The sequence below is a fragment of the Indicator indicator genome, chromosome 26 (genome assembly GCF_027791375.1).
Source record: "Indicator indicator isolate 239-I01 chromosome 26, UM_Iind_1.1, whole genome shotgun sequence".
Lineage (NCBI taxonomy): Eukaryota > Metazoa > Chordata > Aves > Piciformes > Indicatoridae > Indicator > Indicator indicator.
In genome coordinates, this window is record NC_072035.1 from 15,611,796 (window position 1) to 15,623,863 (window position 12,068).

A 12,068-nucleotide genomic window follows, 5' to 3' on the forward strand; every position below is an offset into this window, starting at 1 on the left:
CTGTGATGCAGAGGAGCCTCCTGCCTCTCCTGGACTTCTTGGAGCACCACAGGCTCATTAGTTGCTCACAGGGAATTCTTTTGACCGGGCTGGAGCTCAGGGCTGGGCTCCCAGCCTGCTGCTGCTGCTGCCCCCAAAGCCACTCCCCTGCCGTGGCTTCCCTTGTCACCCCTCCAGCCTGGGCAGGCTTCCCTGGGGTCTGCTCCTGCAACTGGCTCTGGGGCTGATGGTGACCAGCAAGGTGACCTCAGGCTTTTTTCTGCATGAAGTAGGCACTGCCTGCAGGACTCAGCCCCTGTGGGAGCAGTAAGCTGCACCATGCATGCCTGGCTGGATGAGGCCAGGTTCTCTCCAGTCATCCCCTGTCCTCCCCCAGCCCCCCAGTTTGTCCCATTCCACATGGTTAGAGAATCACAGAATCATAGTTCTGGGCTCTTCAGTTTAAGAAGGACATAGAGATACTTGAACATGGCCAGAGAAGGGCAATGAGGCTGGGGAGGGGTCTGGAGCACAGCCCTGTGAGGAGAGGCTGAGGGAGCTGGGGGTGTTCAGCCTGGAGAAGAGGAGGCTCAGGGCAGACCTCATTGCTGTCTCCAGCTCCCTGAAGGGAGGTTGGAGCCAGGGGGGGGTTGGGCTCTTCTCCCAGGCAAGCAGCAGCAGAACAAGAGGACACAGTCTCAAGATGCACCAGGGGAGGTTTAAGCTGGATGTTAGGAAGAAATTCTTCACAGCAAGAGTAATTGGCCATGAAATGTGCTGCTCAGGGAGGTGGTGGAGTCACCCTCCCTGGAAGTGTTTAAAATCAGGCTGGATGAGGCAGTTGGTGCCATGGTTTACTTGATGAGATGGTGTTGGGTGCTAGGTTGGACTGGATGATCTTTGAGGTCTTTTCCAACATGGTTGATTCTGTGATTCTGTAATTGTCAGGGTTGGAAGGGACCCCATGGATCACCCAGTTCCAACCCCCCTGCCATGGGCAGGGACACCTCACACTACAGCAGGTTGCTCACAGCCACATCCAGCCTGGCCTTAAACACCTCCAGGGATGAGGCTTCCACCACCTCCCTGGGCAACCTCTGCCAGTGGCTCACCACCCTGATGGGGAAGAATTTCTTCCTAACATCCAATCTGAATCTCCCCATTTCCATTTTTTGTTCCATCCCCCTGGTCCTATCATTACCTAACACCCTCAAAAGTCCATCCCCAGCTTTCTTGGAGTCCCCCTTCAGATCCTGCAAGGCCACAAGAAGGTCTCCCCTTCTCTGCTCTTTACCTGGAGATGTAAGGAGGCATCAAGGAGCCTGAAGGAGATTTTCAGTCTTCCAAGGAAGACAGAACCTCCCTCAGCAGCACAGAGGGAAAGCTGAGCTGGAGGTCCCCAGGGATAGGCAGGAACCTGTCTCCTAGCCAGAGGTGCTGTGAGGAGCTGGGAAGGAGACACTCACCTGTGTCCTGCTCATTTGTGTCTCCTGCTCATCTGAATGCCTCTCACAAGTGAGGCCTCCCACTGCTATGGTTCTGCACCTTCCTCCTAGCTCCTCTGTGTGGTTCATAGCTAATTAATTGCTGCTAATGGCTTGTAGAGCACAGCTGGAACTGCCTCTCCTCCCCACCTTCCCCACCATGGGTGGGAAACAGCAGGGGGCTCAGCGGGAGGTTCCTGCTGACCTTCCTTTTTTAGGTCCCATTTCAAGAAGGTGATGCTGGTGGCACAGCCTCTGCCTATCCTCCAGGCCCTTCCCTGGGGCTGGTGAGTTTGGTGGCTGGGAATGCCTGCTTGTGATTCCTGTGCAGTTGGGGATGTACTCCAGGTGGGAACCTGGAGTAAAATAAAAATAAAAAGTGTGTCGGTGTGAGCTGAAATCCCCCCCCCCCCCAACAATAACCAGGCTAGCCCAGTCTGGAAGCAAATGAAAAGCTGTATTTACAAGCAGAGTCTAAAATCTACAATGAAATGCAATGAATATGTACAAATATACAAAATTCACAACACTTCACAAATATATACAATCAACAGAAAAAGCACAATCGATCTCCCTTTGCTTCCCCCCAAGGGGACCCTCCCAAAGGGGCCTCTCTCTCTCCCAGGAGCTTCCCCCCAGACCCCCCTGGACAGAGAAGCAGAGTTAGTTAAGCAGAAAGTTGTTAACTTAGCTGCCAAGGTCAGTGTGTTATCTTCAGCCAGAAGAGAAGAAGAAACAGCAGCCAGACAGCCCAGCAACTGCCCCCACTGCCGAACGCAGGTGGGAACCTGGAGTCCGGTTCTGGAGCCCTTATTACAAGAGGGATCTGGAGGTGCTGGAAGGTGTCCAGAGAAGGGCCATGAGGATGAGCAGAGGGCTGGAGCTGCTCTGCTGTGAGGACAGACTGAAAGAGTTGGGGCTGTTCAGTCTGGCTCTGAGGTGACCTTCTTGTGGCCTTCCTTCAGAACCCAGGATGCAAATCCATGATGATGGTCACTCTCTTTTGCCACCAAAGTCAGAGGCCTCCTGCATGTGAGAGGCTGGGGAGGTGCTCAAGCTTTGCCTCTAGGAGTGGGAACTGACAGTGAACTGACCATGAGCCAGCAGTACCCAGGTGGCCAAGCAGGCCAATGGCATCCTGGCTTGGGTTAGAAACAGGGAGGGCAGCAGGGACAGGAGGTGACCATCCCCCTGTGCTCAGCACTGCTGAGGCCACACCTGAGGGTTGTGCTCAGCTCTGGGTCCCTCACTGCAGGAAGGACATGGAGGGGCTGGAGCCTGTCCAGAGAAGGGCAAGGAGGCTGGCAGAAGGGCCTGGAGCACCTGGGCCATGAGGAGGGGCTGAGGGAGCTGGGGGTGTGGAGGCTGGAGAAGAGGAGGCTGAGGGGAGACCTCCTTGCTCTCTGCAGCTCCCTGAGGAGAGGTTGCAGTGAGGAGGGGGCAGCCTCTGCTCCTTGGGGTCAAGGGACAGGCCCAGAGGCAATGGCTCCAAGCTGCAGCAGGGGAGACTCAGGCTGGAGCTCAGGAACTCTTTCTGCCCTGGAAGGCTTCTCCAAGCTTGGCAGAGGCTGCCCAGGGCAGTGCTGCAGTGCCCATCCCTGGAGGGGTTTCAGCAGCTGTGGAGCTGTGGTTCAGTGGTGCCCCTGCAGTGCTGGGTGGAGAGTTGGGCTGGGTGAGCTGGGAGCTCTCTCCCACCCAGCTGTATTCCATGATGTGGGGTGGGTGGTGGAGAAGTTGGAATGTCCTTGTCCTCCTCCCCAGGTGTCTGTTGCTTGTGGCTGGTGGGACCTGCAGCACAGGGGGGTGCTGAGCCTCCTCCCTGAGCTGCAGAGGGGATCTCTCTGCCGCCTCCTGCCTAATCCCCACGCTGCTGTGGTGTTTTTTTTGTCTTCCTGTAGGAAGCAAACTGCTGATTCTGGTGCTTTGCTTGAACATCCAGCCCGAAGTGGAGTCCTGCCCCGGGGCGTGTGTATGCTACAGCGAACCCAAGATCACCATCAGCTGCCAGCAGCAGGGCCTGACAGCCATCCCCAGCGAGATCCCCGTCCAGAGCCAGCGCATCTTCCTGCACAACAACAGGATCACCCTGGTCAGGGCCACCAGCTTCACCTCCTGCCGCAACATGACCATCCTCTGGCTCCACTCCAACAACATCAGCCTGATCGAGCCCGGGGCCTTCTACGGGCTCAGCAAGCTGGAGGAGTTAGACCTCAGCGACAACACCAACCTGAGATCTATCAACCCCGTCACCTTCCGGGGGCTGGTGCACCTCCACACCTTGCATCTGGATCGCTGCGGGCTCCTGGAGCTCTCCACGGGGCTCTTCCGGGGGTTGTTCTCCTTGCAGTACCTCTACCTTCAGGACAACAACCTGCAGACCCTGCTGGACGACACCTTCGTCGACCTGGCCAACCTCACCTACCTGTTCCTGCACGGCAACAAGATCAAGAGCCTGTCGGAGAACGTCTTCCGCGGGCTGGTCAACCTGGACCGCCTGCTGCTGCACCAGAACAGGGTCAGCCTGGTGCACCGCCGCTCCTTCCACGACCTGGGCAAAGTCATGACCTTGTACCTCTTCAACAACAACCTGACCGTGCTGACGGGGGAGACCATGGTCCCCCTGGGCTCCCTCCAGTACCTGCGCCTGAACGGCAACCAGTGGGTCTGCGACTGCCAGGCTCGCTCCCTCTGGAACTGGTTCAAGCAGTTCAAGGGCTCCTCCTCGGAGCTGGAGTGCCACCTGCCCCCCCGCCTGGCAGGGAGGGACCTGAAGAAGCTGCAGAGCACCGACCTGGAGGGCTGCGTGGACTCCTTCAACCAGATCCGCACCAGTGTCTTCAGCACCAAGACCAGGGCCGGCAAGCTGGCCACCGGGGTGCCCCCTCTGGGCTCCCACGACGGCTCCTCCAAGTGCTGCCAGCCGGAGATGGACAAGTCCTTCATCTATGAAGCCAAAGGCAAGGCAGGGCCTTCCTCCCACAGCCACCGGCCCTCCTCCAACAACCCCCTGAAGGACAAGGAGAACATGTCCAAGCCCAAGCAGCTGGAGGCAGACCCTTCCAAAAACGGCAGCAACAAGCAGATAAACGATTCCCCCTTTGGGACTTTCCCCAGCATGGTGGACCCTCCGCTGACCAAGCTGAGACCGGAATTCCTAGAGCCCATCCAACCTTCCACAGTGCCCACCAGGAAGCGGCAGGGCTGCTCCAAAAAGAACAGGTCCAAGGCCCAGTGCCGCCTCACCCAGCCAGGGCACAGCTCCACACTACGGCTCAGCCTCAGCCTTTTGATCCCCCCCTTGGTGTGGAGCTTGCTCTCCTTCTGCTGAAATTAACTCTTTTGGTTGGTTTGGGATTTTTGGGGTTTGTTTTTTTTTGGGGGGGTTGGGGTTGGTTTTGGTTTTTGGTTTCCTGGGTTGAGGACACCTTTCATACAGGACTTTTGCTGACCTCCCTAAACGTTGCAAAGGAAAAGGAGAACTGCCAAATCAACCCTGGGAAGCTTTGGTATACAGACCATAACTGAATGCCTTTATATATATATATTAAAAAAAAACAACAAAAAATAGAAAACAAAAAAAAAAAAAAAAACAAACAAAGAGAAAAAGCAAGAACAAAAAACTAAACACAAAGCAAACAGCAAAACAAAACAAAAACAAAACAAAGAACAAAACAAAAAACAAAAATGCAAACAACAAAACACAAACAACAAAACAAAAATACAAATATCAAAAAATACAAATAATAAAACAAAAACAACAAAACAAAAACAAACAAAACCAAACCAAACAAAACAAAACCACAAACAATAAAACAAAAACAAGCAACAAAACAAAGCCACAAATAACAAAACACAATAAAACAAAAACAAGCAACAAAACAAAAACACAAACGACAAAACACAACAAAACAAACCACAACAAAACAAACAACAGAACAAAACACAGCCCAGAAGATCAACAACAAACAAAAGAACAACAGACACCATCTCTCCCCCCTGCCCTGCCCCAGGATGTACAGAATTTCTTTGTCCTGTGACCTGTGAATTATGAAATCCCTTTGGTCTTCAGAACTGCACTCAGCCCACGGAGCAGCTTTGGCTCCAGCAGCTGGGGGGGAAGCAGATGTGGTGGGGTGGGTGGTTGGTTGGTTGACTGACAGGCAGAAAACAGCCCTGCAAAGAATGGCCCAAAACGCCTGTCTGTGCTTTGCCACCCCCAGCCAGCACCTGCTGCAGGTGGTGATGAATTTGATGCTGTTTTAACCCCCTCCCCCCACACACATACCCCCTTCTCCCTTCCCTCCCAGTTTCTCTGTCCCCTTCTCCCTCCCTGTCCCCTGGCACCGTGTTTACTGGCAGCATTTGTTGAAGAATGCTGCCCCAACCCCTCAGCAGACTGCAGTGCCCAGAGATATGCATTTTATTTTACTGGTGTACAAGTATACAAAACAAAGAGAAAGAGAAAATAAAAGAGTTCTTTTTTTTTCTGGTTTTTTTTTTTTTCCTGGGTTTGGGTTTTGTGTTTTTTTTTTTATTTTCCCCAAGTGGTGCTGAGTTGCTCCTGACTAAGACTGGATTGGAGGTGGCCTTTTGGAGGACTGTGCTGCTGCTGTCCTAAGTCCCATGGCTGGGAAGGCATTAAAAAAAAAGCAGGGTGAGGAGGAGATGCAGCACCTGATGGGAGAAAGCAAAGCAAAGGTTGCCCAGGGAGGTTGTGGCTGCTCCCTCCCTGGAGGTGTTCAAGGCCAGGTTGGATGAGGCTATGAGCAACCTGGGCTGGTGGGAGGTGTCCCTGCCCATGGCAGGGGGGTTGGAACTGGATGATCTTTGAGGTCCCCTCCAACCTATTCCTTGATTTTGTGACTGATGTCTCAGAGCAGGAAGTGTTAGCCCAGCCCCTCAGAGCTGTGGGCCCTGCAAGTGGAGGAGAATAAATCTGCTGAAGAGCAACTGAAGGAGCTGGGGATGGTTAGTTTGGAAAAGAGGAGGCTGAGGGGAGACCTCATTGCTCTCTACAACATTGTGGAGACACTGGTGCTGGTCTCTTCTCACAGGTAATTAGCCATAGAACAAGAGGGAATGGCTTCAAGCTGCAACAGGGGAGGGTTAGATTCTGCATTAGGAAACATTTTTTCCCAGCAGGAGTGGTCAGGTGCTGCCCAGGGAGGTAGTGGAGTCCCCAAGCCTGGATGTGTTTAAAGGTGGTTTGGGTGTGGTGATGCTTGGGGATCTGGCTTAGGGGTGAACCTTGTACAGAGCAGGGCTCTCAGCTGGACTTGGAGATCCTGAGGGTCTTTTCCAACCTGAATGTTTCTGTGCTTCTGTGAACCTTAGCAAGCAATGCCAAGAAGCCAGGCAGGGCTCTGGTGTGCAGAGGGGCCAGGCATGCTGAGGTGCAGGAAAGGGTGAAGCAAGAAGTCAGTGTCCTGTGCCTTGGTAAGCCAGGCATGGCCTTGGCAGTGCTGGTGTCTGCATGCTTGTCCAGCTGGGTGCATGGGTACCCAGCACAGAGGTGAGGGAGCAGTGCAGCACCAGCTGCTTCCTGCCCTGCTGGCTGGGATTGGTCTCTTTCATGTCACTGTTGGAAGGATTTGCTGAGGTTCTGCACTCTCCAAACAAGCCCTGACCTCTTCTACTCGTCCAAAAGCATCATTCAGACTCCTGAGGGATTCAAACCCACCCCTGAAGCTTGAGCACAGCAGAAGAAAGCAGCTCATCCAGAAGTATCATTCAGATTCTTGAGGGCTTCAGTGCTCCCCCTGCAGCCGGAGCACGGCAGCAGAGAGCAGCTGTGCCTGGCTCAGCCCTGGGGCCAGCACTGCCCCAGAGCCCATGGCAAAGCCAGGAGGCTGGCTGGGTGTTGTGATGGGCTGCTGTAGAACCTCCTGCTGGGTCACAGTGTCAGGGCACAGCCTGTGTCTCCCTTGCACAGCAGTCAGTGAGTCCTCTGCTCAAAATGCTTGGCCCCATGCCTGCTGCTCTGCTTTGCCACCCAGGATAAAGAGAAGAGCTTCATGGAGGAGGGGAGAGCAAGTGATAGCATTTACCTGGACCTGAGCAAAGCCTTCCACACTGTCCTGCACCACATCCTGGTTTCCAAGCAGGTGCAACATGGGTTTGATGGGTGGAGCATTCAGTGGATAAAGAGTTGGCTTGATGTCTGCACCCAAGGAGTGGCTGTCAATGGCTCCATGTCCCAGTGCAGGCCAGGGACAAGTGGAGTCCCTCAGGGCTCAGTGCTGGGACCAGGCTTGTTCAACATCTCTGTCAGTGCCATGGGCAGAGGCATTGAGTGCACCCTCAGCAGGTTTGCTGCTGGCACCAAGCTGTGTGGTGCAGCAGACAGGCTGGAGGGAAGGGATCCATCCAGAGGGACCTGGACAGGCTGCAGAGGTGAGCCCAGGACAACCTCAGGAGCTTCAACAAGACCAAGGGCAAGGTCCTGCAGCTGGCTCAGGGCAATGCCAAGCACAACTGCAGGCTGGGCAGGGAGTGGCTGGAGAGCAGCCCTGAGGAGAGGGACTTGGGGGTGCTGGGGGAGGAGAAGCTCAGCAGGAGCCAGCAGTGAGCACTTGCAGCCCAGAGAGCCAAGCAGAGCCTGGGCTGCAGCAAGAGAAGTGTGGCCAGCAGGGCCAGGGAGGGGATTCTCCCCCTCTGCTCCACTCTGCTCAGACCACAGCTGGAAGTCCTGCATCCAGTTCTGGAGCCTCTGTTCCAAGAGGGATCTGGAGGTGCTGGAAGGTGTCCAGAGAAGGGCCATGAGGATGAGCAGAGGGCTGGAGCTGCTCTGCTGTGAGGACAGCCTGAGAGAGTTGGGGCTGTTCAGTCTGGAGAGGAGAAGGCTCTGAGGAGGCCTTGCAGGATCTGAAGGGGGCTCCAAGAAAGCTGGGGAGGGACTTCTGAGGGTGTCAGGGAGTGACAGGAGCAGGGGGAATGGAAGAAAGCTGGAAGTGGGGAGATTCAGACTGGATGTGAGGAAGAAGTTCTTCCCCATGAGGGTGGTGAGAGCCTGGAATGGGTTGTCCAGGGAGGTGGTTGAGGCTCCATCCCTGGAGGTGTTTGCAGCCAGGCTGGATGAGGCTCTGGCCAGCCTGCTGTAGTGTGAGGTGTCCCTGGGCATGGCAGGGGGTTGGAACTGGCTGAGCCTTGTGGTCCCTTCCAACCCTGACTGATTCTATGATTCTCTTCTATGTCATGGGCTGTCCCCACAGCAACTGGCCAGGCCCTGCACAGAGCTGAGGTCTGGGCTTATCTGTGCCCAAATTTGTGTCCTAGGGAGTGTGGCTTTGGTGCTTCCCCTCGGTAAGAACAGACAGAGTGGTGCAGTACTGTCACTTACCCTGAATGGCCCAGAAGTAGCTGTGTGCCAACCCAGTGACACTCCTGCTTTCTAGAGCTTGACTCTGCTATGCATTCAGTGGCTCCTAGGACTGCAAAATTGGCCACAAGCCCAGAAGAGTCCCCTGTGCTCATTTCCTAGATTTCCTGCTGTCCAGATGCCAATTTCTGTGTTTACAGGCATCAGGAGACTATTTGGATGACAAATTCTTGAAGAAGGAGATGCAGTGGGGGCCAGGAACACCTGCAGGAGGCTGGAAGAGGCAGAGGGGAAGCTTTGGTGCTGGTGAGGGTTTGAGGACTTCAAAGCATGGCAGTTTCCCTCCTGCTTTGTGCTTGGCTCAGGTTGCCACACATCTTGCAGATACTCCCAGCCCTGTTTTGCACTCAGATGTCACTGAGTTAAACGGGCCTTAGCCAGCAGGACTCAGGACCTTGCTGACTGGTCCCCATCCCAGGACACTTCCTCTCTCCTCCTTTCTTGCTGTGCAAGGCACAGTTAATGTTCCACTGGAGACCTTGGTGCCAGGAGTGAAATCAAACAAACAAAGCCAACAGGGAGGAGTCAGAGCAGCTCTGGGTGGCGGAGGGCTGAAGCCCAGGCTGTCCTGGCAGCAGTGAGCTCCCCAGCAACTCAGCTCTTGGTGTCCTCTCCACATTGCCACCATGCAGACCCCCTGACAGTGGAGAAGCAGCTTACAGACTGAGAGAGTTGGGGCTGTTCAGTCTGGAGAAGAGAAGGCTCTGAGGAGACCTTCTTGTGGACTTGCAGTATGTGAAGGGGGCTGCAAGAAAGCTGGGGAGGGACTTCTTGGGATCCTAGTGATAGGACCAGGGGGAATGGAATAAAGCTGGAAGTGGGGAGATTCAGATTGGATGTGAGGAAGAAGTTCTTCCCCCTGAGGGTGGTGAGAGCCTGGAATGGGTTGTCCAGGGAGGTGGTTGAGGCTCCATCCCTGGAGGTGTTTGCAGCCAGGCTGGATGAGGCTGTGGCCAGCCTGCTGTAGTGTGAGGTGTCCCTGGCCATGGCAGGGGGGTTGGAACTGGCTGAGCCTTGAAGTCCCTTCCCACCCTGACTATGATTCTATGATTCTATGAAGCAGAGGCCTTCAGCAGCAGGGAGAGATACTGTGCTCCTCCTCTCTTCACTGACACTGCTTGTCCCCACACTCAGCCTTTGCTGCCTTGCAAAAAAAAAAAAAAAAAAAAAAAAAAAAAGCATGGACAGCCCAAAAGGGAAAGATTTCTGCCAGCTTTTCAGGTCTGTCTGAAAGCACTGCCGAGCTCCAAGGCAGCCAAGGACATCTTCTGTGCCCACATCTTCTCACAGTAAAGTGAAGAGGTTTGATCATCTGCCCCCAACACTCTGTCTTCCCATCCTCATGAAAAGAGGGCAGGGAGATGGGGTATGGCCATGCTGGGATGCTGGGTTCATGGTTGGACTTGGTGACCTTAAAGGACAAAACTAGGGGTGGGGGTTGGCTGACACCCCTCAGGCTGTGCTGCCATCCACCTGGACAGGCTGAGAGCTGGCTGCAGGGAAACCTCCTGGAGTTCAACAAGGACAAGTGCAGGGTCCTACACCTGGGGAGGAATAACAGCAGGCACCAGGACAGGTTAGAGGCTGCCCTGCTGGAAAGCAGCTCCACAGAGAAAGACCTTGGAGTGCTGTTGGACAGCAAGTTCTGCCTGGGACAGCAATGTGGCCTTGGGGCCAAGAGAGCCAATGGGATCCTGGGGGGCAGGAAGAAAAGTGTGGCCAGCAGGGCTGGGGAGGTTCTGCTCCCCCTCTGCTCTGCCCTGCTGAGACCACAGCTGCAATCCTGTGTCCAGTTTGGGGCTCCCCAGTTCCAGAGAGACAGAGACCTGCTGGAGAGAGTCCAACAGAGAGCCAGGAGGATGCTTAGGGGACTTGAGCATCTCCCCTGTGAAGAGAGCCTGAGAGCCCTGGGGCTGTTTAGTGTGGAGAAGAGAAGGCTGAGAAGGATCTGATCAATGTCTATCAATAGCTGAGGGGCTGGGGGGCAAGTGGAGGGGGCCAGGCTCTGGTTGGTGGAGTCTCCTTCTCTGGAGACTTTCCAACCCCACCTGGATGCATTCCTGTGCAGACTGCCCTGGGTGATGTTGCTCTGGCAGGGGGGTTGGACCTGATGATCTCTGGAGGTCCCTTCCAACATCTGAGATACTGTGAGACTGTGATCCTGTGACTGTGACTCTGTTTTCAGAGTCTGCCTCTGCCTAGGCATGGAAGAGTGGAGCCCAGAATTCTGCATCCCCAGGGGGGATTTGTCCCACACTCGACGAGGTGTCTAACACAGGCATGGGGAACCTCACTCCAGAGCTCTGCCACACTGCCAAGTGGCAGCTTCTGCCCTGGTCCTGTTGCCTGTAGAAGTGGTTTTGATGAAGCTGCCTCTGAAAGCTTCCTTTTGCCCCTTTTTAATGGATCCCTGTGAGTGCTGGAGATCAAACCTCTGCTGGGCCCTGGCACCGCTCCCATCAGTGAGGCCCTTTCTGATCAATGCCAGGGAAGGAGAGAAGGGCAATGCAGTGTGGCAGGCACCCCACCAGTGGGCTGCTTCAGAAGACATCCTGGATGGTGATTGGAAAGGGCTGAGGTATTCTGTCTAAGCAGTTCTAGTCTAAGCTGGGGAGCTCCTGAGCATTCCTCATTCTCCCTGCCCAGAGCCCCTCCAAGCCCTCCCAAGATGAACTTCTCTGGGGATGTGCATTTCACAGTCCCTTGAAGAGCTGGTTCTGAACCTCATCACTAGAGCTACTTGCTGGAAACACATCATCACATCCCCAGGAGATGCTGGCAGCAGGACAAGGTCAGCCACAGCTGACCACAGCCAGGAACTGGGCCTTGCTAGCTCTGTTCTCTGACCACAGCACCCAAGATCTAGGAGAGGTGCAGTGCCCTGAGGGACACAGGGCAGAGCTGGTGCTTGCTCTTGGCTTTGGACTTCAGGAGTCTGCAGTTGCCTCAAATGTGTCTGTGGCAGCTGCTCTGCTCCCCTGCTGCCTCTCTTTCACTGGGTATGAGAGGACATGGGAGCTGCCTTGCCTGTCCTGCCCTTGCCCTCAGGCAGAGGACTCCTGGAAGCACAACATCACACAGAATCAACCAGGTTGGAAGAGACCTCCAAGATCATCAAGTCCAGCTGGTCACCCAGCCCTATCTAATCAACCAGACCATGGCACTAAGTGCCTCATCCAGGATCTTCTTAAACACCTCCAGGGATGCTGACCCCACCACCTCCCTGG

General features: G+C 54.8%; 1 protein-coding gene across 1 annotated transcript; it reads left to right on the top strand.

Annotated features, from left to right (window-relative positions):
• Positions 1-3,174: 3,174 nt before the first annotated feature.
• Positions 3,175-4,791, top strand: RTN4R (reticulon 4 receptor). Its single transcript, XM_054392587.1, has 2 exons — positions 3,175-3,181; positions 3,362-4,791. The coding sequence occupies exons 1-2, from the start codon at positions 3,175-3,177 to the stop codon at positions 4,789-4,791; spliced, it is 1,437 nt and encodes a 478-aa protein (XP_054248562.1).
• The last annotated feature ends 7,277 nt before the right edge of the window (positions 4,792-12,068 follow it).